The sequence below is a fragment of the Fusarium pseudograminearum genome, chromosome 1 (assembly GCF_000303195.2).
Source record: "Fusarium pseudograminearum CS3096 chromosome 1, whole genome shotgun sequence".
In the NCBI taxonomy this organism is placed as follows: Eukaryota; Fungi; Ascomycota; class Sordariomycetes; order Hypocreales; family Nectriaceae; genus Fusarium; species Fusarium pseudograminearum.
Window position 1 is genome coordinate 5,657,773 of NC_031951.1, and position 27,158 is coordinate 5,684,930.

The following is a 27,158-nucleotide window of genomic DNA, read 5'->3' on the forward strand; positions in this document are numbered from 1 at the left end:
TTGGTTACTGGAGATACTCCCCTTGGCGTGGGATGTAAGATTCCCCACGCCGTACAGACGATCCTTGTTAAATTGCCGCACGGAACGCTCACGCCTCAGGAACGGCAGCCAAGCAATGAGAAAGTTATCGCAAGGTCTGAAATCCTTCGGGGAACATAATGACGCAGCAGGTAAGCGGAGGTCCGCAATCATATTTCATGATACGTTTCCAATTTGAGAATGCCGGGTATAAATGATGTGAAGAAAGAGTTCCACTTGTTACCTACCAAGATATCACAGCAAGACCGAGATAGTTCTCTCACTCTCTCAAAGTCCAAAAAATCACCTTTATCTTTTTATCATGTCTCAAAACGGTCCTCAGATTATCTTTGGAACGGCCTCGATTGGCTACGGCTCTCTCGCCGAGGAAGATGCTGTCAAACAGTTTCTTCAGGTAGCTTCAGACAATGGTGTCAAGCAACTTGATACCGCGGCGAGCTATCCCACCGAGGAAGCAATGGGCCAGACTGAAGTTCTCCTCGGAAAGGTCAAGTCCAGTGAGCAAGACTGGGTCATCGACACTAGAGTTGCCATCACCCGTAACCTTCTAGGTGCTTTGGCGCCTGAGGCTATCGAGAAGAGCTTGAACACAAGTCTTGAGCGTCTTCATCAGGATTCAGTCAACATTCTTTCAGCTCATATGCCTGATCCTGGAACTTCTCTTGAGGACCAGGCAAGAGGTTTTGATGAGCAGTTCCGCAAGGGCAAGTTCAAGAAGGTAAGAGCACGCCATATAAACTGTTGAAACTATAGCTAACTTGAACCACAGTTGGGTCTTTGCAACTGGCCTCTCAGCATGATTGAGAAGTACATCGAAATCTGCGATGCCAAGGGTTATGTCAAGCCCTCAGTTGCCCAGTACATGTACAACTATATCTGGCGCGGAACAGGAACCAAGATTCTTGACTTCCTCCGCAAGCACAACATCGCTTTGCACGCCTACAGTCCCCTTGCAGGAGGTTTCCTCACTGGGAAGGCTACGAGTGGTGACACAGCCGGCACACGCTACGGCGAGCCAACCCACCCTCTCACCATCTACAAGTTCATCTACGACAAGGAGCCCTTCCACAAGGCTGTCAAGGACTTGTACACTCTTATCAAGGATGGCGAGGTTGAGAGCACTTCTGATGTAGCCATTCGATGGCTTTTCTACCATTCCAAGCTTGAATCTCAGGATGCCATAATCTTGGGAGGATCAAAGGTTGAGCACTTTGGGAAGAATGTTGCGGCTGTCAAGAAGGGACCTTTGCCAGAGACAGTGCTGAAGGCTCTTGAGGGTTTGGATGTTACAGAGGCTGGCATGGGTGACGGAAACGTCTTTGGTTCAGTTTTTGAACAGTAGATTGTTCTTAGTTCCATGTGGTAGAATTGACATTTAAGTCTTGTCCCAATTGACACATTTTATCCCAAATCACTCGTTTATACAAGTCTTATCTGATCACACAATGGTCTCTGTGCTTGTACATACTGGTGGACGCATCATGGCGAGACAGGCGAAAGAGTAATGAATGACTTGAAGCGATAGATATTGATTACAAGTACGTACGAGCAGAACTGTTTATATGAACAAGGACATGTCCCTGTTTACAATGGTGGTCTAGGCCATAGCGTCACGTAAAACAAAGAAGAAAATGGAATGATGAAAAAATAAACATTTTGATTAATACTAATAGACACCAGTCTAAAGAATTCCCTTCCCTTTCTAAACCCATTTTTATTTTCATTACCCAATTACTTGATTTAACCACGCTGGACAATATCGATAATCTTCTCCACGATAGAGGGATCGGACAAAGTAGAAATATCTCCAAGCTGATCCTGCTCACCCATGACAATCTTTCTCAAAACACGTCGCATGATCTTTCCAGATCGCGTCTTGGGAAGATCAGGCACAACAAAGATCTTCTTGGGCGCAGCAAAGGGTCCGATGCTGTTGCGGACCTGCAGTCTCAACTCGGCGTGCACTTCGGTCTCCTTGGAGCGGAAAGCTTCCTTGAGGCAGACAAAGGCGATGACGGATTGACCGGTGACTTCGTCGGCAACACCAACGACGGCGGATTCGGCGACGGCGGCGTGCTCGACCATTGCGGCTTCGATTTCGGCAGTTGAGAGGCGGTGACCGCTGACATTGATTACGTCGTCGACACGGCCGCGGATCCAGTAGAAACCATCATCATCACGAGCAGCTCCATCACCGGTGAACTATAACATAGTCAGTAATTGTTTGTCTGGAAAATGAGAGTCCAACTTACGTAGTAACCAGGGTAAACCTTGAGGTAGGTCTCCTCGAATCTTTGGTGATCACCGTAGACTGTGCGAGCCATGCTAGGCCATGAAGACTTGAAAGCGAGAACACCCTCGACTCCGTTTCCGTGCAGCTCGACACCAGAGACGGGGTCAATCAAAACAGTGTCGATACCGAAGAAGGGCAAGCATGCAGATCCAGGCTTGGTGGGTGTGACACCGGCGAGGGGAGTAACGACATGAGAACCAGTCTCAGTCTGCCAGTAAGTGTCAACAATGTGACAGTTGCCCTTTCCGATAGTATCATAGTACCACTTCCAAATCTCAGGAGCAATGGGCTCGCCAACTGAACCCAAAACACGAAGGCTGGTGGTGTCGTGGTCAACGGGGTCGGAGCCAGCTCGCTTCAGCAGACGAAGAGCAGTAGGAGCAACATAAAAGTGTGTGATACGATGGTTGGCGATAATATCCCAAAATCGAGAAGCGTTAGGGAATGTTGGTGTTCCTTCGAAAACAACGGTGGAAACACCTAGGAGGAGAGGCGCGTACACAACATAGGTGTGGCCTGTAATCCAACCAACATCGCCAGCACAAAAGTATCGGTCCTGGTCGTGAATGTCGAAAACGTACTTGCCCGTGGCAGCAGCCCCAACAAGGTAACCACCGGTTGTGTGCAAGACGCCCTTGGGCTTGCCGGTTGATCCAGAAGTGTAGAGGAGGAACAGAGGGTCCTCGGCGTCCATGGCCTCGGGGGCGATGTAGCTGGGCCACTTGGCGACTTGCTCGTGCCACCAGTGATCCCGTCCCTCGACCCATGCGACGTCGGCACCAGTTCGCTTGAAAACAAGAGTTTGGACACCCTCGAGAGTCGACAAGGCCTCGTCGACAATTTTCTTGATACCAATTGTTCTGCCACCTCGCTGGCTCTCATCAGTGGTGATGACAATCTTGCTCTTAGCGTTCTCAACGCGATCTCTCAAAGAACCAGCTGAAAATCCAGCAAAAACGACAGAGTGAACAGCACCGATACGGGTGCAGGCGAGAATGGCGACCAGAGCCTCGGGGATCATGGGCATGTAGATAGCGACGGTGTCACCCTTTTTCACGCCAAGATCCTTGAGGGCCCAAGAAACCTTGCTGACCTGCTTGAGGAGCTCTCCGTAAGTGATGGACTGGCCATTGGTGCCATCGTCGGTCTCGTGAATGATGGCGACCTTGTTGGGGTCCTTGAGCGCATGACGGTCCACGCAGTTGAAAGAAGCGTTTAGCTTTCCGCCGAGAAACCACGAAGGGTTGCCCTCGATGAGAGATCCGCTCTTGACGGTGTGGAAATCACGCTCCCATGTGAGAAGTTCGCGGGCGAGGTTTCCCCAAAAAGCATCGGGCTCTGTTATGGAGAGCTGGTGCATTTGCTGGTACTCCTCCAGACCTGAGGTGCGAAAGTTAGTCTAGGGTCCTCCAAATTTTTATGTCTGGGGCGATTGAAACGTACTGCCGATATGAGGCTTGCTGGGGTGGCCTGAATTTTACAGTCAGTAAGCATTTCACAATTGAAAACGTTTGTGATTCAACGCACGAGCAAGCATGTTGTCGGGATAGTCTAGAGACAGAGTCAGTTTCAATTGATCAAAGATAAGCAAATTTTTATAGGGGGTGGGTGATGTAACATACACAAGTCTTGTACATTTCCGCTGGTAGCGGGTTGTGTTGGTAAGTTTTGACGCATGATTAGGTAGGTTATATGGTTGGTTTTGGTATAAAGAAAAGAAAAAAAAGGCTGGGAATAAGCAGAAGGAGGGAAAAAAAAGGGTTTTGTACAAGTGTCTCGGTAGTGCGAAACTTGGGGGGGGGGAGAGTAATATTTGTTTATTATCGCGAAGAAAGAGGCTGAAAGATGGGTAAGAAAAGGGGGCCGTGAAGTGTTTATGTCAGCAGAGAATAGAGGGTCAAGGATATCCCTGTTGAAAGTATGGGTACCAGTGATTATGACGCGGGCCGTTCGTTCGTCGGTTTCTGGTGATGGATGAGAGTTTTGGAATGAAAAGTGGTTTAGGCTGCCAATCAGAAGGTGAGGCTGCAGATCAACAAAAGCCGCGTTGGTTGAGTTTGTGCTGTTATTTGCTTAGTACTCTGGTGGTGGTGATACTACGCCACGGTCAAGGGAGTGATTGTTTGGTGGCTTATTAAATATTGCCTTGCAGTAAGACATGTGCGTATCGTGTCACAAATATATACTCTTCTTACTGTGCAATAGCCTAATTGATTAAAGAGTGATTATTGTCTCTCTCGTCATAATTAGGCCAGACACTCTACTTGTTTCTGCCACCGTCTGTCGGCCGTCAAGTCAGGCCTAACGACCGTCAGACAGTGGCCTTGGCGATCATTCCACTTATTCCCACTTGCGGAAATAGCAGCCACTGTCTGCAGGTTCGTTAATGCACCGCCAGCTTGGTCTACTCTATTTCGGTTTCTGACAGACCAGGCCTCGTACAGGGTCATACAGCGTGGCATGCCTTGGCACGTGAGAGCAAACAATGCAAGGCTTGTGATAATAAAGGACTCCAAATAATCCATGCGACACAGTAAATGGTCAGAGCTTTGTTATCGTCTAGGGTATATTTTGTATTTTGTCTCTGGACCAGGTTTTGTTGGGAGTCGTCTCCCAACAAAGACACAAGTTGAGCCGAGTCCACTGAAGAGAAAAAATCGGAAATTGGTCAGGTGACTTGCAGCAGTCTCGTGATAATCTCACCTTTCGATGGCTGTGAATATCACCTGCGAGTCAGAACTATCACGGCTTCCGAGGTTAGACATTTTAAAAAGTCATTTAATTACTGCCACATGTCAATCGCCACGATCACCATAAATGACATGTACAACATCCGTTCTCCCGAATGATCTGAGTCTCGGCTTGCGTCACTGAATGAGAGCTACAATTGATGAGAAGAAATGAAACAAATTCGGTTATTGACAGAGCCAGACTAAGCTAAAATCAGGAATAATACTGAAGAGCTCTCAAAAACCATCAAATGCATTCATCATACTTGGTAAGTCCTGAAATGAAATGTCCTCTGGTGAGCCGCTCACCCGTAACATGACCTATTCCGGTTTTCTACCATATACAATGCGCTGTCGGTAGAACGGATGGAACTTTCCTGAACGAACCTCCTTTCTCAATTGCGCACAGTAAAGCACAACATCCTCCCTCGACCACCCAAGAGCCACGTTAGCCATGTACATAACGTACCCCTCGTAGTCCTGCTCAAGAGCAGCTTGACCAAACTGGCCGACTTCTCTACACCGATCGTCTTTTGCCCAGCCTCCAATAGGTGCCTAAACAGCCATTAATACTAAAAAAGAAACATCATGAACACATCACATACCTTGTAGTCCCAGACTTTTACATCGACAAACCCAGCCTCCTCCATGCCCTGGATTTGCAAATCTTTGTCTATAATCTCAAAAGTGCGATTGAGTTTCTTGCCGCCTTCGATAAAGAACTTTCCCCATTCGCTCATAGCGCTGCCTTCGGTTACACTGCCGTCATCGCTTTCCATTCTAGGTGAGGCCTCGTGGCTTTCAACCCAGCCGCCGGGTCTGCAGGCTCTGTAAGCTTCTTTGAATAGAGCAGGCCAGTCGCTGATGCTTCCATAAAGATAACGCATGTGAACAAAATCGAAAAAGTCTGACTGAAACGTCCATTCTTGAGTGCAATCTTCGATCTCACTAATAATGTTAGATTGTAACACCAATGACCCTTTGGCAACTCACAACTTCAGATTAGGAGGGATCCATTCGGGTTGGATTGGAGAAATGTCGGTTCCTATAACCTCAGCGTTGGGATATTCATCGGCAAAGTCACTATAGACCAGTCAGTGAATCCCTTAAACAATGATATGGACAGTATTACATCGCCCAGGTTCCTGTTGAACGATTAGCTTGTTTATCAAGACAATACAACACGAAACACACCAGTTCCTGTCCCAATATCCAATACCCTCTGGGTTCTTTTAGCAATGAATTATCATGCCTGAGAATACTGCACGTACCTGAATGTCATCTTTCAATGGCGCCAAGTGCAGCTTGCCGTCCAGCGACAGACACAATAGATGGTGCCTTTGCCTAGTTAGCCAATATCCCTTCCACAACATGGTCTGACTTGCACTATATCCATAGACGCATTGTGGTGCTCATCGTTTGGCGACCTACAAGCCATCAGCCCTGATCACTAATCTGTAGACTCCCTACCAGTATTGGGCGTTTCCTCGCTCAGAGTGATATGTCCTCCCATTGATCGTCCGGTAGTGAAGGATACTTGACGATATAGACTCAGTCGAGCTTGCAATGTCAGCGCTAATAGCCGAATCTGCATCGTCGACTTCCAGCATGTCCTATGCAGTTTTAGAGAGGTGCTAAACCAATTTTGGATAGAACTTACTCCGCCTGTCAAACTGGCCCAGTGTGCAGGATTGTGGAAGTCTCCAGCTGGTGCAGTCGGTGCGTCGGCAGGGGTCTCTCCCGTCGACGTTGCAGGTGGTCCAGAAGCAGTTGATGTATGGGCGGTCACTTCTGAAGAAGCTCCCGCTTCGACACTATGCTGTGCCATTTTATCAGTCGTTTATTATATCTATGAGGGAAAAAATATTGAGGATCTAACATCGATAAATGGCAATTGGAGTGGTATTTGACAACTCAAACACGTTACATCGGTATGGTCAAAGCCCTGCATTTGCAACCCCGCCTTGTTGCTTCGGCAGTGGTTTCTAATACATCGTTTCATAGGCTTGGGACTCGTTCAATGTGGTTCCTGCGAATAAACAAACCAGTTTGATGCAAATTGTTGGTTGCTTGCCACGTCACTCCGTCTGTTCGCATGCGGGATTTCTAAAGATCGTCTACTGCTATTTCATAATGCATGTACGGTCACAAAGCTACAGTAGGTACTGACAGTCACTCAAATGTTGCAAATGATACCCCTAGGGTAAACCGTGCGTCTGGCAGAATTATATCGAGAGGCTGTTATCAAGATGATAGCCGCGGCAACATGTGCCTGAATCTTGGTTGCTGCTTTCATGACTTTTCATCAAGACAAATGAAATAACCTGCAACAAGTAAAGCCGTAGCCTGACTGACTATAGGTGATTTATTAATCACTCCAAAAATCACACCTCAACACCATTAATTATTTTGGCAACATTCACAAGTTTGACCCAGTTTTCTTACAGCATTGATTATGTCCGTGCGCTACTTCACTCTCATTCACATCGTCATATCCATTCATTCACTATATCCTTCTCCATTCCTAATTGCGCCAACTCCAACTCTTCGCCATGTCTTCTTCACTCCTTCAACAACCACCTGCCCCCAAAAGAGGCGGCTAATCGCGCTACATGCCGCTATAAAATTCCGAGTTGTACCTACTGAACGCGCGCGTAAAGCCTCCTTCTTTAGAATAATCGGGGGACTGTAGAAGGGGTCTTGCTCTGTCTCGCAGTTCTCTCGCTGGAGCCTTTGCGGATCGCTTGTCGTCGACGCTGTTCTTCTATTTGGGGTCGGGTTTCGTTCAGCAGGTAAGCAAGCTTATTGTATACATACGAATCGTAGAAATGTCGGTCGATTTGCATCACACTACGAAAGCTGTTGCGAGGCTCCAGGACGACAACACAACGAAGCGGCAACATCTCCTCCTCCCCCTCCCCCGATCGAACGGAGCAGCAAGAAGCGTGCTCGTCAAGACAGAGATTTCGAACGCGACAACGATGTTGCCCGTGGTACTGGTTAGCTGGTTAGCCGCCCTGCCATCTGGTCGGGAGTTCTTTATGTCCTTTACTAATTGCTATAGCTCAGCATACCTCGACAAGGTCTTGTCATTATCTCAGTCCTCCCCGCATGCCGCCGCGCCCAAGCCTACGACCAGCATCCACCAGCGTCACCCTTCATTGACTCAAACACCAGTGGAGCGGACACATGATTGCTCCAGTTGCGTGGCGACAAAGCTGCTCTGCGACTCTGTCATTAGTGAATAGCTTAGCTGGTCGCTAGTGACACCCACCGGATAAGGTGCCTGCAATGGCCTGGCTCCGCACAAGAGTTATCGTAACCAGTGCACAAGTTTACACTTGCCAAGAGAAGATTTGACAACAGCCTGGATACGCTACAAGGGACAAGCAAAGTTAGTAGATCTGTGGTTCAAACCCCATGAAAAACCATGACCTCATCGTTGAGGATGTGTTGCTAATAGGTAACAGAGATCAGAGCCAAGGGCGACCAGAGACAGGGCCACACATTTTATCTGGCAGAATTATATGCTGTCGTTGGGATGATGGCCGCGGCACATGGCCCGAATTTATGTGTTTAGATTGTAGGAGGCGCGTTTGCTCTGATATGTAATATAAAATAACGATTTCAGAAAAACTCAGTTGAGTCTCTAAAGAAGCATGGTTCTAGTCATAGAACGAAGTTTCGCTTGCAATATGGCTATAACTCAAGATATACCTAATAGCTTGATATTCTAGTGGTATTATGAGTACCTAAACAGCAAAGAAAGAACAGAGCCAATCAGATGTTGTGTTGAGCCTGTTTTAAGCAAGACTGATGCAGGTAACATCAATTCTAACAGCCTACTCAAGGTGCGGCTAGACGCGACAGTCCACGGGCTACCCTAGTCCAGTAGTATCTATATATAGAATATAGCGCGTAGAGTGTGAATGGTAGTGGCATCTCTAGGGGCAAGAGGTCAAATCACTGTGTTAGTGATTAGATGTTTGATGTAGATTATCAGAATATCGCAATCCATCGTAATGATAAATGCCGAAACCCAAATACTTTTTAAGTTTATGTCGGAGATTTCGGTAAGGACATCCCAACACCATGGACGTCACTACTTACGTGGAGTCTTTGTTTACAATTCTAGCAACAGAGGCGCCAAGGCAACTAGAGACAGAGAGAGAGAGAGACATCGCCGGATAACGTAGAGTCGCGGGCCTTGTTCAATGAGAACAACAGTGCCATATCTCCACAACCCGAAAGACCGAGACAAGTCATCTCGATGCGTGCAAATGATAAGCCTTTATCAGTCTCTTTTGTGCACGAATTCATTTCTCCCGTTACCATCTGCCGACGACGATTGCTAGCTCCAACACAGTCATTACGTCTGTAATAAACACTCCTCGCCTCAGTTAGTCAATGAAGTGGTCTATATAAATAATTCTGACAGGTTTTATGTACTAAAACCTGTTTTGTACTTCACTTTTGTGCATACGTGTCGTATTTGCCGTCCTCACTTGCCGAAGCTTGGTGGATCACTTTCCCCAAACTACCCCAGAACAGACTCTGTGGGGGCGAGACCGAAGCCGAGATATCAAGGCCTGGTCTAAGTCAAAGTGTTATAAGAACAAAGGTCAGCAGCAGATAAAGAAAAATGAAGTATACTCGATAACTCTTTCAACAATCTCTTTTTTTGTATCTTGTCAATTTTTATTGTGCCTTCAACATGCACGGCGGCTTGATTGAGACTCTCCTAAGTATCCTCGCCCAGCATTGGGTGTTGGCACTTACAACAGTAATTGTTGCGTGGCTTGTGAGAAACAGATTTCATCATGGCCTGAATAAATATCCTGGACCTTTTCTAGCTTCTATTACAGATTGGTGGAGGTTCTTTGATGTCTATGGACAGAAATCTGAAGCTACACTGAGAAAACTCCATGCCAAGCATGGTGATATTGTTAGATTGGGACCCAACAATCTATCTTTTTCAGATCCTTCGGTTCTTAAACAGATTTACGGCCTCAGCAAGGGTTATGTCAAGGTATGTTACTTTATCAAAGAACCTGGGATTATACTAACTCCTTACAGTCCGACTTTTACATTGTTCAACAATCAGTTGTCCAAGGCCACCGTCTAGCATCTCTCTTCAGCACAACAGACAACGACTTCCACTCTCAATTCCGCCGCAGTGTCAACGCTGCCTTTTCCATGAGTGCCCTCGTTCAATACGAGCCCTTTGTCGACAACACCACCAAGCTCTTCCTCGACCAGACAGAAAAGCTGTTTGCCAAAAAATCCGAGGTCTGTGACTTTACACAATGGTTGCAGTTCTATGCCTTTGATGTCATTGGCGAAATCACTTATAGCAAGCGCCACGGCTTCATTGAGAAGAATGAGGACGTCGAGGGAATCGTCGCTTACCTTTCCAAGCTGTTTCTCTATGTTGCACCTATCGGACAGATTCCTTTCCTCGATCTGTTGTTCCTCAAAAACCCTATCTACCTCAAGCTCTCCCAGTGGGGTCTGTTTGACTCGACTTTCCCTGTTGCCAAGTTTGCCCGTGCTCGGATGGCTGAGCGCCTTATTCCTGAGCTCCACGCCAGCGATGGCTTGCCTACCAGCAACATCAAGAAACAGCCCCTTGGTCAGGATTTGCTCTCCAAGTTCATCGCTGCTCGTGAGGCTCGTCCTGATTTCATGACCGATACTCTTGTTCAGACCATGGCTGTCTCAATGGCCTTCGCTGGCTCAGAAACAACCGCCATCTCTCTGTCATCTGTCTTTTACTATTTGCTTCGAAACCCTGCTTGTTACGAGAAGCTCAAGAAGGAGCTCGACGACGCTGCCAAGGCTGGTGTTTTCTCAGACTACGAAACTGGTCTTGTCACATTCACTGAAGCTCAGAAGTTTCCTTATCTTCACGCCTGTGTCCAAGAAGCTTTCCGTGTGCACCCTGCCCCTGGTCTACCTCTAGAACGCATCGTACCTCCCCAAGGCGCTGAGATTAACGGCGAGTTTATTAAGGGCGGTACCGTTGTCGGTGTCTCAGCCTGGTTGATTCACCACCGTCAAGAGATCTTTGGTCCCGATACAGATGCATACCGTCCTGAGCGTTGGTTGCCTGATCCCAAGCTTAACCCTGAAGATGAGGAGAAGCGAATCAAGAAGATGACCGGTATGATGTTCCAGTTTGGCATGGGTAGCCGAACATGTATCGGCAAGAACATCAGTCTGTTGGAGATTTACAAGGTCGTGCCGAGTCTGCTGAGAAGATTCGAGGTAAGCTTTACTACTATTTTACTTAATTGCGACATTTGCTAACATGATTTAGATCGGCTTTGATGATCCCACTAAGGAGTGGAAGACTATTAATGCCTGGTTTATCAAGCAGACTGACTTTAACGTGAGATTCACAAAGAGGGAACTGGTCCAGCCAGAGTTCTCAGAAAAATAATTCTAGACTTTATAATAAATAGAATATTCTTTAAGTGATTTTATCTAAGCAATGTCGCTGCTCTTGATGATGGTTCCAAAAGCATCGCCAATCTCGCTCAAGGCAACCTTGACCAATTGATCAGCATCAACGCCGGGAATGTTTCGGTCACCGACGGCGTCTTCGGGGATCAAAACGTCGAAACCACGCTCAGAAGCTTGACGCGCGGTAGTTGAGACACAAACATGGGCCTATCCTCTATTAGCTTGAGTCACATCCATGGCTCTCAATGACTTACCATGTATCCAGTCAGAACAACCTTCTTCTTTCCCGTCTTGTCAAGCACCTCCTGCAGATCCGTCTTTGCAAAAGATCCAGGATAATTCTTCTGAATAATAGCTTCGCCATCCTTGGGCTTAAGCTCATCAAACTCCTGCGCGAGCTTTGAACCGGGTGTGAAGACGGGAGCGCCCTCTGGCGTGGCATGCACGACGTGTACAATGCTTCCATTGGCGGCTCTGTACTTTTCCAGAAGCGAGGCGATCACCTTGCGCGACTCGGCGACGTTGGTGACTTGGAGTTTACCCTCGGCATATTCGTTCTGGGCATCGATGATGATGAGGACACTGTCGGTGGGACTAGCGGTGGAGGGCTGGACGCCAATAAGTTCACGGAATGATGTAGCTGAAGCCATTGTGTGTTTAGGTGTGTGTGTTGTTGTAAAGAATGATGTTGTAAGTGGTAATGGAAGACTTTATAGCAGCTGTTTCTGAGGTCAATGATGGAACCCCTCACTGCTGTCCCATCTTGGCAGTTGCTCCGTTACTCATCAATAACGTGGACTAATGGCGATTTCACGTAATTGAGCCGTAAAAAGAAGACCCCTAGGATAATAAAATAGAACTACCATTCCTATTACGCTATAGAGGTGGGACTAAGCATGAGTTCTTAACGTTAACCCCAGTCTTAGGTCCCTTGGCCCGAAGTTGTACAAAGACGTCATTGAGTATGGGGATGTTGTTTATTCTAACCAAGAGCGGGCATCGATGCCGGTATTATGGGGCCATCATGGATTTTCTACCGAGCCACCATGGGATGACACGGCAGTTTAACGATACCCTAGTGACTTGTAGTCAGAGTACATGTCTGGATATAATAGCTATTTTATTTGAGCTTCACAAGTCACCATGGTATACCAGTCTGAAATCGTGTGTGTGGTATCTTGGTCTTCAATTTGGTATTAAGGTATTACTATAAAACATTATCATCCTAGACTATCCAGTAGTATATCGTATCCCATTCTTTGTGTTCATTATTGGTACATCTATGGAGAAAAGGCCCATCCATTGGTGCCATATCCATATGCGCAAACATTCTTAGCCTCCCATTTGAGAAAGTCACCCAAGTCGTGGTCCAGATTGCAACTCATGGGTACAATCTCCGTCTTGACGGGTCCATCCTTGCTATCAATAGGAAGATCAAACGACATTATCGGACTCATAGGGCTGGATACAGAGCTTGCTGTCGAGCTGTCAAAGTCCTCTTGTTGGCTCTCTGCCCACAGCTGCGCTCTTTCGAGATGCTGCGATATAATCTTGGGGCGAAGAGGTGTTGGTGCTCGAAGGGTGGGCATAGGGCTGTCCTTGCTTGGTCGGAGAATTGTGACGGGTTCTATTATTGGTATTTGCTTCGGCTTGAGTGCGTCGACGAGCGCCTCAAAGGCCTTGTCGGTCTTAATTGCTACACATGGCGTGCAGTCTGCCGAGGCATTGAATGTATGCCTGTGTGCAGAGGGTGTGACGGTGGTAACGGGAAGGCTGGGTAAGGCCGAATGCCTTTGTTGGTGGCGTGTTACGCGGGAGAGGTTCGTTGTTTGGAGTTTGAGGGGAGATCGGCGTAATTTAGGTGTGTTGTTGGAAGGGCCGACTTTCTCAATCGGGCTTGCATCAAATGAAGATGTGAAGGAATCATTTGTCTTGATGACTGTGAGGAATTCTCCTTTTTCTTCGTAGCTGTTGGGGTGGAGGACAGATGCGGAATGGCTTTGGTGGTCTAACGAGGGAGAGAAGGACATGGAATTGCGGACGTCGTGAACTCCAACGCTTTGGATGAGAATAGGACGAGACCGCACAATTCCATCTGACTTTGTTGGTTGTGACCATGCTTGTAGTGAGTTTGTTGGTGATAGTGTTTCGATGTGGATGTCGGGACTTTCGGCAGGGGAGCAGGGTTCGCTCTCGATGTCAGGTTCGGATGCAGACTCAATCTCAGACTCGACATCGGAAATATGTCCCTGCTGAGCTCTAATCCGCTGCTCCCAAAAGTCGAATCCATTAAATCTCTTGACCATCTTAGGTACTGTCATGACTGATAAAGCATGATGTAGAAAAAGAAGTAAATAAAAAAGAGCAAGCAAACGTTGAAGAATGAATTGCAGATGAGATGAAACGAGCGTCGGAAGAGATTATAATAAGACAAGTTGAACCATTGCAGGGAGCACAAGTGAGGTGACATGGTATTAATTAGACAAAAACAACGCCAATCGCATTCCGTGCGCTCGTGACGCATTTCTTCGTATCCCCCATTCCCCCGGCCACGGACTTTATGCCTGTTCCCACTAAGAAAGAATAAATAGAGTGTAAATAAAGACAAGGTAACGTTGTTTACTCGGAGAACGGGCATGTTGCCAGCGCTAGTTTCGACGTTAGTGGTTTATTTTTGGGTGGTTGGGACAGCGGAAATATCCACTAACACGAGATAAAAAAAGGCTGAGTTGGGCTGGGCTGTGCAGAAGCGAGTGATCGGCCCGGCCGTTGGTCCAGTCGTGAAGAACCAGATATGTACACTAGACGTAACTTGGCTTAGTGGTTCTTTGTGGCATTTCATACAAAGTAACCTAGACTTTGTTGTCTATACGGTAACGATCTCCAGCATTCATTACGTAGTTTCTAAAAGGCGGAGGACATGCATATATAAATATCATACCTATCTACAGACAGCACATCCTACATATATCCTGCAATAAATCCACAACAACAACAATCTCCATCCCACTCAACTAGATCCATCATCTACATGGAAAGCTCAAAGGCAAAGGCCGTGGAATTAGTAGGCGGATTAACCGCAATCGTCAACTTGAATCAAACAGTTAGTTTATGAACCTTGTTCCAATCAATATTTGAGGAATCTCTTACCTTGTCAGACGAATATGTAAAACCCTTTGTTCCAAGATCAACAGGGTTGCCCATCTTTCCCTTTGGCCCAGCCCAGTCGAACCGAAGAGTTCGGACCTTGACAGTCCCCTGTTTGGGAAAGCCCACAGCGCTTAATCCATTAACATTAATGTCGTATGCTGCCTTGATGGTCCTGGTGCCGGCTAGAATCTTGACAGTCTTGCCATCCTTGGTAGCAAATACATCAAACTTCTTATCCGCCGCAGCTACCGTCGAGACCCTTTCGCCTGTCATGGCAGCGTAGTACTTGTAAACCTGCCATTCACCATTGGGGTAGTAGGTGCCAGTTGAAGTACCAGTAGTGCTGTAGACCAGATTGCCCATCCAGTTGTGCAGTTCAGATCCGCTAGCCCAGTTTGCACGCAGGCCTCTGATATTGTAGCGCTCCAACTGAGCGAGGTAATAGACTGAGTTGGCTGGGTTCTGTTCCTCGAGAGCGGCATACTCATTGACGTCAACTGGCTTCATGGGCACTCCGGATCGCGCTCGCAAAGTAGCAAAATCCGGGATGGTCACGTCGGGCTCACGCGACCAAGTTCCAATCTGGTGCCAGGAAAAACGATCAGGTATCGTCCCGTTACCAGCGACAGATTCCACCCAGGTCGACCATTTGCTGTTTTTCAGATTTGGGGAATCTGCCATGGATGGACCACTGAGAACTGCGCCAGGAAGCTCTTTCCTATAGATTCCGTGTGTTAGTCTTGGTTCACACTTCTGTAAAGAAAATAAAACAAAGAAACAGAAATTATAACCACTTACCTGATGAGTTTGGTGGCCCGATTGTAATATTCTAGGTACTGAGGCCACGGGCGATTCCAAAAGGACGTTATATCAGGCTCATTCCAAACATCAATCACAAGTCCTTGAAGCATATTATTGGCTTTTAGGTCGGAAATGAGCTGCTTCCAGAACATTTCCATCTCAGTAAAATTGCCATTATCTCCAGGAAAAGGAGACTCTGAGCTCTGCCCGCCATCCGCACCCCAAAGGTCATGGGGCAGTAGGATGAAATCAGCGTTATACTTGCGCGTGGTGAGATAGTTGGATAGGGTTGATTGGAAACGGCTTTGATATCCTTTCAAGCCTCCAGTGGCCCAACCAGGAGCGGGGATCTGCGCACCACCGCCACGGTTTGCGTTGAACTTGATGTCGGTTACCAGGTTGTCTGGAATCGCGTTGTCTGCGTGGGTCCCATTGTCAGGAAAGCCGTAGATGAAGCCTGAACCAAGAGCCTGGGGCTTTCCAATTCCCTGGGCTAGGTTGACAGTTGCTGTGCCTTGGGCCTGTGAGGCAACATAGGGGACAAAGGACAGTGCCGCAATGGCAGCAAGAGTGTTGGGGTACATATCTAGAGATATATCGAGTTGATGAGGTGTTACCACCAGTTAGGATGAAGAAACTTTGACTTGCTGGTGACTTGCTGATCACTCAACCCGGTGCGAAGGAAGCCTTTAATATAGTTTGTCAACACTCGATACTCCTGCCTTATTCAATTCCATCTCAATTGAATATGGACTGACTTTCCCCACCGGACGCAGATCCCCCACCGGTATCATCGGCATCAGCTGGGTTGTTTCCATGGTCAACTTCCATACCAGGCTTGCGCACCTATCACAAACCCTGACCCCGGACTTGTGATCATGCAATATGCCGGTACCTGGTAAATAGGAGTTAACGTTCGGACGGATACTCACTACGACGTCCGAAATAGCTAAATCTGGCACGGCGTTCCCCAAGTTTGGCGGTTACCCCATCGGTCGATATAATCATTACCACGTCCGGTGGTTTTCAATGCCATTGTCGACAATGGGCATCGCGACTAGGCGCCGTTTCTTAGTAACTATAGACGTTAGAAAAGAAGGCTGTCGCTTGACGTTTAACTAGTGTAGTAAGCTAAGAAAGCTTATAACCGAGAATGCATTAATTATTGACTCGTAAAATTAGGTAGTGACATTTTTTTGTAGTTTATTCTATTTTAAACGGCAGTAAATGGGGAACCTGGATGCATATCCAACAATGCTTGGCAATTTAAATTCCTCAGCCCTGACCTCGAAATGAAAACTCAATTTTGATTGACTGTTTGTAAGCAGTAGCGTGTTACTACTATTAGCTAATGATGGGGGCGGGCATCGATCAACATCCAACGTCCCTAAACTATAAAGAGCACATTCCCACCGACGGCTGGAGATCCAAGGGTTGATCTCAAGGTGTGTTGGGCTTAATTGTGAAGTGAGACATTGCGGAACAGTATCTGTGGAGGTGTCAAGTTACTCGGTGGTTATTGGGTCGATACACTTGGTTCCGAAATACATAGCGACCCGACAGACTAACAGCGACCGTAAAGTCCAATCTTGCACTCGTGGCCCAAATTCCAATATAAAAATAATGACCAGAAATAGAATATGTCAAGGGCAGTTTCTTGTTGGCTCTAAACACATACCACATGAATGAAGCTGAACCAACTGTCTCACATCAAAGACAAAGTGTCCCTCCATACCCCAATACTAAAGCTTGTCAGCCCTTGTTATCGCACTTCTCACGCAAGGGATGATGTGCGGCTGTACACATTCAACCAACCCCTGCATAACTTCATTCCAATATTCACCGCCACAAGGGAGGATTTCATCCCTCATCTTCAAGATGGATTTGTTAAATCTGGGAATTCTCGACTCAACGCAGGTGTAGACCTTTTTTCTCACGCATCCACCAAGATGGCAGCTCCTCCAAGACCAACGCATGATTCCAGGCTGGCATCCAGATTGTGGATGGTGGTTTCTGGTACTGTCGTTGTACTGTTACTTTTGTCTTCTTACTATACGGGCATTCTGAGAACACCGTTAGATTACGCCGAGTCCAAAGCAGGTGACTTCTGCCGCAAGTAAGTTGAAAAACGACGATTGACCAGACACACACTAAACATCTATCCAATAGAGCAACGGACCGAACAGAAAACGCAAAACCTCGAAATTGTCAAGATCCCTACCGCCGACCTGGCTTCCTCATCATCCCACCGAATGAGACGGACTACAGGCAGACTCAGTGGATGCCATTCACCAATACATTTCTAGACTCCAGCCCAGAGTCGGCAGCATACCCACCCAAGAAGGAAGAACTTATCTTCAACGATACTCAAGTCCCAGAAGAGTTCCTCAAAGGACCAGAAATACCAAAGCAATGGATGCAGATAGCTGTCGCAGAGCACAAACGTCGACTCAAAGCTCTGGATAATCCGCATGCAACCGTTGACGACTATGCTGCTATGAAAGACCAGGGTGGACTCGGATGGCTGTGGGGGCGCCGAGTCGTGGAATTCGGCGACTCTGTTGATAGATACGAAGCCAGGTATACCTGCAGGGAGTTCGACAACGAGATGTATTTCCCCAAGGTGCATCCTATTGAGAAGGTCCCCAAGGGCATCTGCGAGATCCCAACTTTCAACCTCACATTTGTGGTTTTCCACTCCGCTGGTGGCTTTACCTACAGGCCCGACTGGTTTTGGTACAAGGAGATGAGGATCATTCCCTTTGAGGAACGCTGGAAGACAGTCTGGAAGCCCCACGAGGCACCTATTCAGGGACCAAACGGCCGGCCTGACCTAGTTCTATGGCAGAATGGCCTCTGGGACCAGCGCGGATTCCAGGTCGGAGGCAAAAAGCATCATGAGCCCAACACAACCGTGGGTCTCTGGAGCCGAAAGCTGGTGTGGGAAGAACTAAACTTTTTCACATCTCGCCTCAGGACGTATGTAGAGATGCTCATCAGGGAGTTTCCAGAATCGCCCATGATGTTCAGAACCTTGACCTACCACCAACACACAGGCATGTCGGACGCTATGATGCCCGAGATGGATCGCGTCGGAAGAGCCATGGCGGAGAAGTATGGACACGAGGTATTTGAATGGGCTCGTATTATCCAACTGCTTGGGAAACACTGGGCAGATCGCACGCATCCTGCTGAAGGAGCAATGAGTTGGCTGTGGGGAAATATGATTTTGGAGTATCTTGCGAGATCTGCTGGAGCTGGAACGAATGCTGGTGGTGAAAAGAGATATCCCTACTTTGAGGGGTGGGATGCTTGTCATGAGGAGTGTTTATCTCAGGGTGGATTTTGATTGATTTTTAGATTTATGTTTGGATGATATATATTGGGGGTCATTTGGGAATGTAGACAGGTACGGAGACTGGGTTAGTTTATACTTTTGAATTTGATTTGTTTAAGAATATTTTATGAGTTTGTGAATACGACTTGGAGTTTTATACATCATGTATCGGAGTTGCAGACATGTAGTCGGAGCTTCAGCCCGCCACAAATGGGATCAGTGCCTATCACCAACATTCATTATTCAAAAATAACTGTCTTGGTTTATTACAACAACTGATCTCGTCGTAAAATCCTCTTGGGTCAAATTATAGGTTTGTATTAAAATCTTGCTAGTCTTCGCTAACCGTCTTGATAGACTTGGCAGGATTCCTTGACTCCTTTGCCATCGCCTTCTTCATATCTTCCCACTCAGAAATATCAGTCCTAAGAGCAGACATCGTAGCATCAATCACGCGTTGGATTCTACGGGCTAGAGACCTGCGGTACAAGACCTCTGACCCACCATAATCATCCTTGCGCATTTGCGCGCGAAGTTCACGCTGTAGCTCCGCGATGTCTTTCTTGTTTCCACCCCGAGTTCTCAAGTCACTCAACAAGTCGATGAATGCTTCGGTGTGCTCGATCTGATCCGGGATTGCGGGATATTTTGGGAAACGCTCATAGTAACATCCCAGGCGCGCGGCTCGTCTTTGTAGATACGCCATGTGTTCTTTCAATTTGGCAGGTTCTGTAACACTTAACTCCAAGGAAAGCCTAGTCAATAAATCCTGAACTTGGTCTGCCATGGTGAAGGATGGTTGAAGCCGAAGTCTCTACTGTAGTGCTTAAACTGAGCCCTTTTTGATAGAAGGTAGTGACAACTGGTGGAAGGGCCCCGGACACCTACTGCAAGCAATATGGTAAGAGAACCTTTTGGTATCTGTGATTTGCGATAGAAAATGAGATGCGTTGCTCTGGTCGTAGAATCAAGTAAAGTACCGTGGAATATGTATGAAGGTTGGTAACGCAATTCAAATTTGCTTAAATACGACGGAACGTCTTCTAGTGAGTACACATATGCATTATTGTCGTTCTAAACCAACCTTTAGTAGGTCTTTCTTTGCTCCTAGCAGGTCAAACGGTTCCAGTGACTTACAGATAACATTCTGATAAAGTACTTTGTTCATATTTTACAATACCTCAAGGGTAGAAAAAGCACCTAAAGGGATCTGTTCTCTGGCACTCTTGACATGTTTATATATCAAAGAGTAGCACTAATCTAACTACAGCAGCTTTGTTTAGACGGTAGTCATTGCAGCTCGAAAGAAGGCAGAGACCACAAAGGAGCTTTCATAAAGTGCAGAACAGCACCAGGTGTTATGTTGCGCATCTCATTGTTAAACAAATCCTTGTAATCAGTTGATATACCTGTTAAGTTTAGAAAAAGGGGCATTGTAGACTTCTCTTTCTGTATCATGATGTCTTCTTGGAAAGTACATGCCTGTTCAAGGCGGTGATATGATGACGGAGTCTGCCGATCTCCTGCATGACGTCAGTGGATATCATCCAATTGAATTCAGACAACAAACAAACATAATGTATTTGAGGGGAAAGAGACCAGGAAAAAGCGGTGGAAATTTAGCCCGTCAAAGCGGTTGCACAAATATCCGATGCCCGTCTGTAATATCAAGTTGTTTGCTTAGATGATATCATGATTGGTGGTTACTGACTTAATCACGTGTCGGACAGAGAGGCCCACCACTGTTGGTTCCGAATAGGTTCAGCTTCATACCTCTGATGAGGCTGCGGACTTTCCTCTTTCATTTCTATCCCATGAATGCCGCGCTTTATCGTCATACATCCAGTTCGCACGCTCCCAAACCCATCCTCCCTCTCCCTACTGGCTGTCAAAACCAATCTTGATCATGCCTCAATCACTCGTGCCTTATACGAGTTCCATGCGCATGGTACGTCGAGTTCTAACGTTTATGACGTCTGAACAACACTGATGATAGTCAAGGGTATGGGCTTTAACTCCTATACCCATAAGCTCTGTGTGGAAGGCGTTGGCTGCCGCGACGATGACCAACACACGGTCGAAAAGTCGCTAAACTCGGTCACTTACTCGTCCAGAGTTATCGAGAGAATTTCCGACATCGCAACGGCTATGGATATTTCACTTAGCCACACTATGATCCAAGGGTCTCTCAATCGTGATGGGAGCGGAACCTTCATCGACGAAGAGAAGATCATAGCTGCTGATGTCAATGTTCTTGTCTCCGTCAAGGTCATGTCTCGAAGTTTCACAACTTCAGCTCCTAGTGATTTCCAGAGCATTCATGATTTCGATCCTAGAATGGACGTATTCCATGACGCTTTCGGGGACTCTTTCATCTCTGGTAAGCATCAAGAAGGATAGCATCTCAATACTAACTATGATCCCAGGCTTTGTCGAAGGTGGCTACTTTGTCGGTATTATTTCTATCCGCTGTCTTGACGGCAGCGACAGGGATAGTGTCATACAAGCGTAAGAATGCATGAACTCAGAGGAAGATACGATAAAATAACTTGTATAGTATTGGAAAGATTGCACAGACCAAGACCGATCCAAGCGACCTGAACGAGACAACCCGCTCGCGCTTTTTCAACAGTGCTCTTCGAAACACAGAGACTACTATCTCGGTCCGATATCACGGTGGAGGGTCGATGGAGGGTATCGGCCGCCCTTGGGACATCAATGCCGTGTATCAAGCAGCTGCTGCATTCCCGGCCCTGGTTGCCAAGGATCCGCAGTACACCTGGTAAGTGCCGCATATAAGCACCAAGAGAATGTTTTCTGACACTTGAAGGGCTATTCTGACCAAATTCAATGCATCCCGAAGCTGGAACGAGCGTATGTGTCTGCCCAGGGAACCAGGCAGCAGGTTCAAAGACTACTATCCTGTCATGCGCTACACAGCAACCCTTTTCGACAACTTCATGAAGTATAAGGGTCTTGTCGCAAAGGTTCAAGACATTCTTTCCCACGGAGATCAATACAGTATGTCCTCTAAAGACTGGTGTTCCATGCCAAAACATATCTCTAATGATTCCATCTACAGCTTCAACATCCAAGCCCAATTCCATCGAACTTGATGTCGCTAAGCTCGTAGAAGTGCGCGCCGCCCTTCAGAATGAGATGGACAAAATTGCATCAGTGGTAAGTCATATGAATTGAGTTCTCTTGCTGCCCATAGCTAACATGCTGGTTTAGGTCAACATACTAGTAAAAACACCCGAGATTCTGTCTCAAGTTGACAGCTTTGCCAAAACAACGGAGAATGAATTAGTTCAGAGACTGCTTTACGCAACTCGTTTGTCTTCGTCCAGGTTCAAAGATCTCTCGGGTTTGTATGGAGATGAGCCATGTCGCACTCCGACCGGTCATTCATCAGATACGTCCACCGCAGACTTCCAGGACATCCTCACACCGGTCACGAACGATCTAGACTCTGTGGTGAATAATGAGATCTACCACGAAGAAAGCACAACGCCTGTACCAATTCACTCTTTTGAGACAAAGATGAAGTCGCTTATTGCACCCGAATTATGGGAAGTACTTTTGCCTACTCGCAAACCATCACTGGCAACTCAAAATCAAGCAAAAGATGATCTTAAAATTATTGCAGCAGTATGTGGGTTTCACGACGTTAAATCCGCGCTGCAAGCGCTTGTCGTGAATGGCGAGATGGCAATCGCGATGGACGCAATCAAAGCCTCGGTAAACGGCGAGATATACAAGAGAGAGATGCCTCTCCTCGGCTGGAATTTGTCTTTCATCTACCAGTATGGCGACGGACCAATGCGCATCTGTTCATCCAACTACGACGAGAAGTCGAGCGGATTCATCAACATTAGCAAATCATCGAATCATCCGATTGTTACCCCCCGCAAGAGCATTCTCGGAAAGTACCACATTATCACTGCTATTTATGGCGGGTTCCTATGTTCCGAAGATCAAATCAAATCGGTCGAGAAGGAACTAGAACATAATCATGGCTGCAAGTACGATATTCCACACGGGTATTGTATCGTTTTCAACGATGAATTAATTGGAGCCAACCCCTGGCACGGCGTCACTAAGACCGGTGTTGTTTTCTTCACCATGTCGAATGACAGCCGTATTTATACTGAAGTCGGCATTGAAAATCAGTGTTTCCATCTGCAAGAGAACTACAGAACCATCATTGCACAGCAAGCTAAGGATTGCTAGAGTACCTAGCTTGAAGGGACTCTATGATTCAGTCATGCAGTGCATGCTAGTAGTATTTTTACTTACATATTCATTCATTGAGGGACAATTTCAGAGTCTGGGCAAGGTCTTGATAGATGCCGTTAAATTGATGTATTTTTTGGAAATCACATTTGGCTTCATTGTTACCTGGAACAATCTTTTTAGACATTGAAACTCATCACGAGTTCAGCTCATTGTTAGATTTGTGCCTTTCCATCAGACTGCTCCAGAATCGCTCCGTCAAGTTGTGCTAACATCTGGTCATACAGCTGACTCCCGTCATCCTCAGATGCAACCTTGCTCCCAATGAATAGATCTCTCAGCGCCCTAGCCAGACCTTTCAATCCCTCAAAGTCAGGTTGAAAGGCAGCGAGAACCTTGTCAAATTGAGGATCAGTCAAGTTCTCCGCCTTACGAACCGCCAAGTCATCCCAACTTCCACCCAACCACTTCTGCAACGGCGTATCTGCCGAAAGGCCAAGCTTTCTATCGATCGCGGCAGAGAAAAGGAAAACGTAGAAAAAAGACTCAAGATCATGGCGATACGCATTTTCCTCTCCTTGTAATAAACCAATGGCCATGAATGGCTTGGTACCAGTGATTGTCTTTCGAGTGGGTTTTTTATCTGTCATTTCGACTGCGGCATCTAAATCGATGAGCGTGCCACTTGACTCCCCTGGAGACTTTGCTTCTGTGATGATAATGTTGTTGATGGAGATATCCCGGTGAAGTATGCGTCCATCTGTGTAGAGGGACCTGTGTGCTTTGATTGCATCTCGGAGCACGACGAGAAATTCCTTGATGCTGCTGTACTGAGTGATATGCCGACCGAAGGGAGAGGTTATCGTGTATGATAGCACCCGGGACTCGTCAGAAGTGTTGTTGCGTTCAAGGACCAGTTCGCTATTTCCAAGTATGGTTTGAGTGTCAATCGAACTCGCATCGCGTGTCTGTTCGTCATTGGGCGATGCAGGTATCTTCCGAGGAGGACCAAGCGCAAGTCCATGGTGAATGCTTGTCATGCTCTCGATTTCACCCTGATCAAGCAACTGGATGACGCCCCAAACCTTTCTTTCCTTGACAAGATGGAGGATCTTTTCCTCCATTTCTTCCTTCTCTGACTTCCAACAGAACTTGACAACGGCTTTCCAAGGCCCGGAACTCTCTTCTCTCGCCTTGTAGCAAGTCACACCTTTGCCTAACAGCTGGTTTGGACACACGAACGGTGTCGGTTCAAGAAACAACCTTTGTGGGTCATTGTTTGAGAGTTCGATGAACTTGCTTCCATCCTCTTCGCGTATGAAAGCATCCATTCCCAGCTCGGAATGGCTCATCATGCTGTAGCCCAATAATAGTGTGGCAAGACGAGCTCCTTCACTGGGTAGTTCCAAAGGTCGACCGCTGTACAGGCCCATTCTGTCCAACAGCCACGGTTCGGCGACACGGTCGCGGATGTAGATGCCATGCAAAAACCTTCGAGTTGGCTGGTCTAGAAACACCCGTTCGGCGAGAGAGATCAAACATAACAGCCCTTGATGATAGTCTTGAGGATCATCTTTATCATCCATCACGCCGACCATCATGACCTTGGACCAATCAGGTGCATCGCTGCATCCGTCACATTCTTCTGCCAGCCAAAAGCTGGGATTGGGAATTTTGAGACTTTTCGTCAGGCCATAGTACTGACGAATTCGATCCTTTTCCAGCGTTTTCAGATGGGTGTTTAATTTCTCCAGGTTTATGGTTGTGCCTGCCGATGGGAGAAATTGTTGGATATCTGGGCTGCGGCTCTCGATGAGCGACTTAAGCTCTGGATACCAGGGTTTGTTCTCAAAAGCTTCGTAGAAGCCATCAACTGGTCCGTAGATGCGGCCTTTAGTGGCATGCACGATGTTTTCTAAATCAGCCATTTTGTTCTCGATGATGATTTTGTGGCGAAACAAAGTCTTTGGGGTTATGTTCTTGGCAAAGACAGGTAAGATGGCGGTTGAGGTCAGGTATGTTGAGAAGCGCATAAAAGGAAAGGATGCAAGAATGAGGCTCAAAAGCGCAAAGAGAAAACAAAGTAAGGGCCTCACCGCTGAATAAGCCACGTTTATTAGCGATGACTCAATGTTATGCAGTGTGTGTTACACCAAACGCGCAATGATAGCCTGATTTGGAGGAAGGATCTGGTCAGCAATGTTGGATGGACAGACCAGGCTCTGGTGTATCGAACAGCCAACGCTTCAACCTTTTAATGTGCTTGTACCATTCAATAAGGCTACGAATAGGATGCTTGTTCTTACAACCCATTCATTCGTGTCTCCCAAGGGTTGGTACCCAACAGCCACAGGGCAACTCAGGCACGTGTGTACTGGCTTAATTGTTCTCTTTCGCGACGTAATCGGCAACGTTTACTCCAATCGCAATATCTCATCGCGTCTCGCAGACGCCGTGTAGCCTCGGGAGGCATCATATGTAATCCTTCTAAAAATCGACGCTCTACTGCTACTTAGGCGTCAATCTTGTCTTGCATTTTCATATTTAATGGTGTGAGGGATTAATGCAGTAGATAATAGCCAAATCTCAAACAATGCAACGGAACTGAATTGTGCTTGTGACTTATCTCTCGACGCATGGCGCCTGCAGCCGAACGAGAGAAACCTGCGACAGAGGCTTTGCAGCCATTCAATTATCTACCACGCCTCTAACAGGGCGGCAAAGACTCACCTCTTTCATAGTGGTGTGAGTTATTGATCCAATAAGCAGAGGCTGAAATAACTGAGGTGTTGCCATTCTTATCCCATTGGACCGACTCCGATAATAGGCAAAACTGTAGGATTAAGGCTTCGCCAATATCTCTGAATCTAGACCAACATGCAGAGCCTCATATTATAGGCGTCATTTCAAATTTCCATCTTGTGAAACAAAGCAGTCGTGACATTTGTTACAGGTCGGCTGTCTATAAGAGTCGTGTTCTTACTCCTTCTCAGCCTTTTTTATCCTCCAGCACTCGAACTCCCTAAACTCTCAGACATTCTCAGTGTATACTCACAAATCAATTTTACCTCTTGCACCCATCATCATGCTCAGAGACACCATCGTTGCCCCTGCTGTATACAACAGCCTCCCCCACATCAGTGATGTTTCTGAAGCACCCAAGACACATGCTTCCGATCTCATTGAATTACGCGCACTTCTTTTCAAGCACAACGTGCCTGCCAGCGTCTCAGTCCGGTTAATTCACAAGCACTTCGACGTGGTTGAGGGCGAGGTCATGGCTTTCAAACAAGTATCTGCCCCTCCTTTTGGTGATGTCGTTGTCATGCGTCCAGAACGCGCTGCTCAGGACTTGCCCCTCCATGGATTGAACTATTTCGTCAACAGTGACGGAATACTCCAAGCCTACGAATATACTACGGATGAAACTATGAACATGGCCCCGTATTCGTCTTTCCTGGCTGAGTTCTGTGGCCTAGTCGTTCAGAAAGGGCTGCAGCTAAAGTTTGGCCTCAAGCTCAGCGCAAAAGAAGATTCAACTACTGCTACCGAGTTTGAGTACCCTCACTCGCGAAGCACCATCATTATACCCCAAGGCCTCCCTGAACCTGAAAGCTTGGGCGACGAGGGAGTCACAACAGAGTGGAAGGGAATGCCCTCAGGGGATCCAAAGAAGGCCTTCTGCTTAATACACATTCAGACGTGCAACCAACATTGTAAGGGTCATCGAAGTGGTGAGGAGGATAGGAAAAGTGAATGGTATTTAGGAGGACAGACTCTGGTTCCTGGGACTGAGATTTTCAAGTTGGTCGGAGCCGTTATTGAGGCTTGGTAGGATTACAATGATCATTTTTGCAGTTCAATATTCTATAAAGTCTTGAAGGTCGCGAATTTACTAAAAATTGATAAAGGTCAATATTTTCCAGCGAAATATTAGTTCAAAAATTGTTGCATAATTTACGAGGGTTGGTAAAGAATTATCATGTATTGATTGTTAGCCAATTCTCTCTGGAAACCATAGTCACTTGATCTTCTTAAGTCAACATACGGTTAGATGGCATTCCCTGGTGTGGCAGCCTTTGTCAGCACCAATAGGATGGCCTCGCTT

The 27,158-nt window shown here is 46.9% G+C and overlaps 13 protein-coding genes across 13 annotated transcripts; 6 read left to right on the plus strand and 7 right to left on the minus strand.

The window, feature by feature from the left end:
* Positions 1 to 340: 340 nt before the first annotated feature.
* On the plus strand, positions 341 to 1,381 carry FPSE_11414 (uncharacterized protein; the record flags this gene model as incomplete). The annotated part of the gene is made up of 2 exons (XM_009264531.1): positions 341 to 757; positions 809 to 1,381. 2 exons carry the CDS (start codon positions 341 to 343, stop codon positions 1,379 to 1,381), a joined length of 990 nt encoding a protein of 329 aa, XP_009262806.1.
* Positions 1,382 to 1,779: 398 nt separating this feature from the next.
* On the minus strand, positions 1,780 to 4,009 carry FPSE_11413 (uncharacterized protein; the record flags this gene model as incomplete). The annotated part of the gene is made up of 5 exons (XM_009264530.1): positions 1,780 to 2,241; positions 2,292 to 3,712; positions 3,776 to 3,802; positions 3,860 to 3,883; positions 3,955 to 4,009. 5 exons carry the CDS (start codon positions 4,007 to 4,009, stop codon positions 1,780 to 1,782), a joined length of 1,989 nt encoding a protein of 662 aa, XP_009262805.1.
* Positions 4,010 to 5,382: 1,373 nt separating this feature from the next.
* FPSE_11412 (uncharacterized protein) lies at positions 5,383 to 6,889 on the minus strand (the record flags this gene model as incomplete). Its single annotated transcript, XM_009264529.1, has 8 exons — positions 5,383 to 5,616; positions 5,667 to 6,009; positions 6,055 to 6,144; positions 6,194 to 6,206; positions 6,256 to 6,283; positions 6,333 to 6,399; positions 6,532 to 6,674; positions 6,722 to 6,889. 8 exons carry the CDS (start codon positions 6,887 to 6,889, stop codon positions 5,383 to 5,385), a joined length of 1,086 nt encoding a protein of 361 aa, XP_009262804.1.
* Positions 6,890 to 7,889: 1,000 nt separating this feature from the next.
* FPSE_11411 (uncharacterized protein) lies at positions 7,890 to 8,254 on the plus strand (the record flags this gene model as incomplete). The annotated part of the gene is made up of 2 exons (XM_009264528.1): positions 7,890 to 8,060; positions 8,126 to 8,254. 2 exons carry the CDS (start codon positions 7,890 to 7,892, stop codon positions 8,252 to 8,254), a joined length of 300 nt encoding a protein of 99 aa, XP_009262803.1.
* Positions 8,255 to 9,775: 1,521 nt separating this feature from the next.
* FPSE_11410 (uncharacterized protein) lies at positions 9,776 to 11,503 on the plus strand (the record flags this gene model as incomplete). The annotated part of the gene is made up of 3 exons (XM_009264527.1): positions 9,776 to 10,090; positions 10,138 to 11,328; positions 11,381 to 11,503. The coding sequence occupies 3 exons, from the start codon at positions 9,776 to 9,778 to the stop codon at positions 11,501 to 11,503; spliced, it is 1,629 nt and encodes a 542-aa protein (XP_009262802.1).
* Positions 11,504 to 11,547: 44 nt separating this feature from the next.
* FPSE_11409 (uncharacterized protein) lies at positions 11,548 to 12,176 on the minus strand (the record flags this gene model as incomplete). Its single annotated transcript, XM_009264526.1, has 2 exons — positions 11,548 to 11,733; positions 11,781 to 12,176. The coding sequence occupies 2 exons, from the start codon at positions 12,174 to 12,176 to the stop codon at positions 11,548 to 11,550; spliced, it is 582 nt and encodes a 193-aa protein (XP_009262801.1).
* A 630-nt stretch (positions 12,177 to 12,806) lies between these two features.
* FPSE_11408 (uncharacterized protein) lies at positions 12,807 to 13,832 on the minus strand (the record flags this gene model as incomplete). The annotated part of the gene is made up of 1 exon (XM_009264525.1): positions 12,807 to 13,832. The coding sequence occupies one exon, from the start codon at positions 13,830 to 13,832 to the stop codon at positions 12,807 to 12,809; it is 1,026 nt and encodes a 341-aa protein (XP_009262800.1).
* A 721-nt stretch (positions 13,833 to 14,553) lies between these two features.
* FPSE_11407 (uncharacterized protein) lies at positions 14,554 to 16,061 on the minus strand (the record flags this gene model as incomplete). Its single annotated transcript, XM_009264524.1, has 3 exons — positions 14,554 to 14,616; positions 14,677 to 15,394; positions 15,475 to 16,061. The coding sequence occupies 3 exons, from the start codon at positions 16,059 to 16,061 to the stop codon at positions 14,554 to 14,556; spliced, it is 1,368 nt and encodes a 455-aa protein (XP_009262799.1).
* A 1,365-nt stretch (positions 16,062 to 17,426) lies between these two features.
* Positions 17,427 to 18,826, plus strand: FPSE_11406 (uncharacterized protein; the record flags this gene model as incomplete). Its single annotated transcript, XM_009264523.1, has 2 exons — positions 17,427 to 17,593; positions 17,647 to 18,826. 2 exons carry the CDS (start codon positions 17,427 to 17,429, stop codon positions 18,824 to 18,826), a joined length of 1,347 nt encoding a protein of 448 aa, XP_009262798.1.
* Positions 18,827 to 19,145: 319 nt separating this feature from the next.
* Positions 19,146 to 19,601, minus strand: FPSE_11405 (uncharacterized protein; the record flags this gene model as incomplete). The annotated part of the gene is made up of 1 exon (XM_009264522.1): positions 19,146 to 19,601. One exon carries the CDS (start codon positions 19,599 to 19,601, stop codon positions 19,146 to 19,148), a length of 456 nt encoding a protein of 151 aa, XP_009262797.1.
* A 1,119-nt stretch (positions 19,602 to 20,720) lies between these two features.
* On the plus strand, positions 20,721 to 23,047 carry FPSE_11404 (uncharacterized protein; the record flags this gene model as incomplete). Its single annotated transcript, XM_009264521.1, has 7 exons — positions 20,721 to 20,762; positions 20,816 to 21,194; positions 21,241 to 21,322; positions 21,372 to 21,596; positions 21,645 to 21,835; positions 21,897 to 21,994; positions 22,049 to 23,047. 7 exons carry the CDS (start codon positions 20,721 to 20,723, stop codon positions 23,045 to 23,047), a joined length of 2,016 nt encoding a protein of 671 aa, XP_009262796.1.
* A 218-nt stretch (positions 23,048 to 23,265) lies between these two features.
* On the minus strand, positions 23,266 to 24,978 carry FPSE_11403 (uncharacterized protein; the record flags this gene model as incomplete). The annotated part of the gene is made up of 1 exon (XM_009264520.1): positions 23,266 to 24,978. One exon carries the CDS (start codon positions 24,976 to 24,978, stop codon positions 23,266 to 23,268), a length of 1,713 nt encoding a protein of 570 aa, XP_009262795.1.
* Positions 24,979 to 26,135: 1,157 nt separating this feature from the next.
* On the plus strand, positions 26,136 to 26,885 carry FPSE_11402 (uncharacterized protein; the record flags this gene model as incomplete). Its single annotated transcript, XM_009264519.1, has 1 exon — positions 26,136 to 26,885. One exon carries the CDS (start codon positions 26,136 to 26,138, stop codon positions 26,883 to 26,885), a length of 750 nt encoding a protein of 249 aa, XP_009262794.1.
* Positions 26,886 to 27,158: the final 273 nt, after the last annotated feature.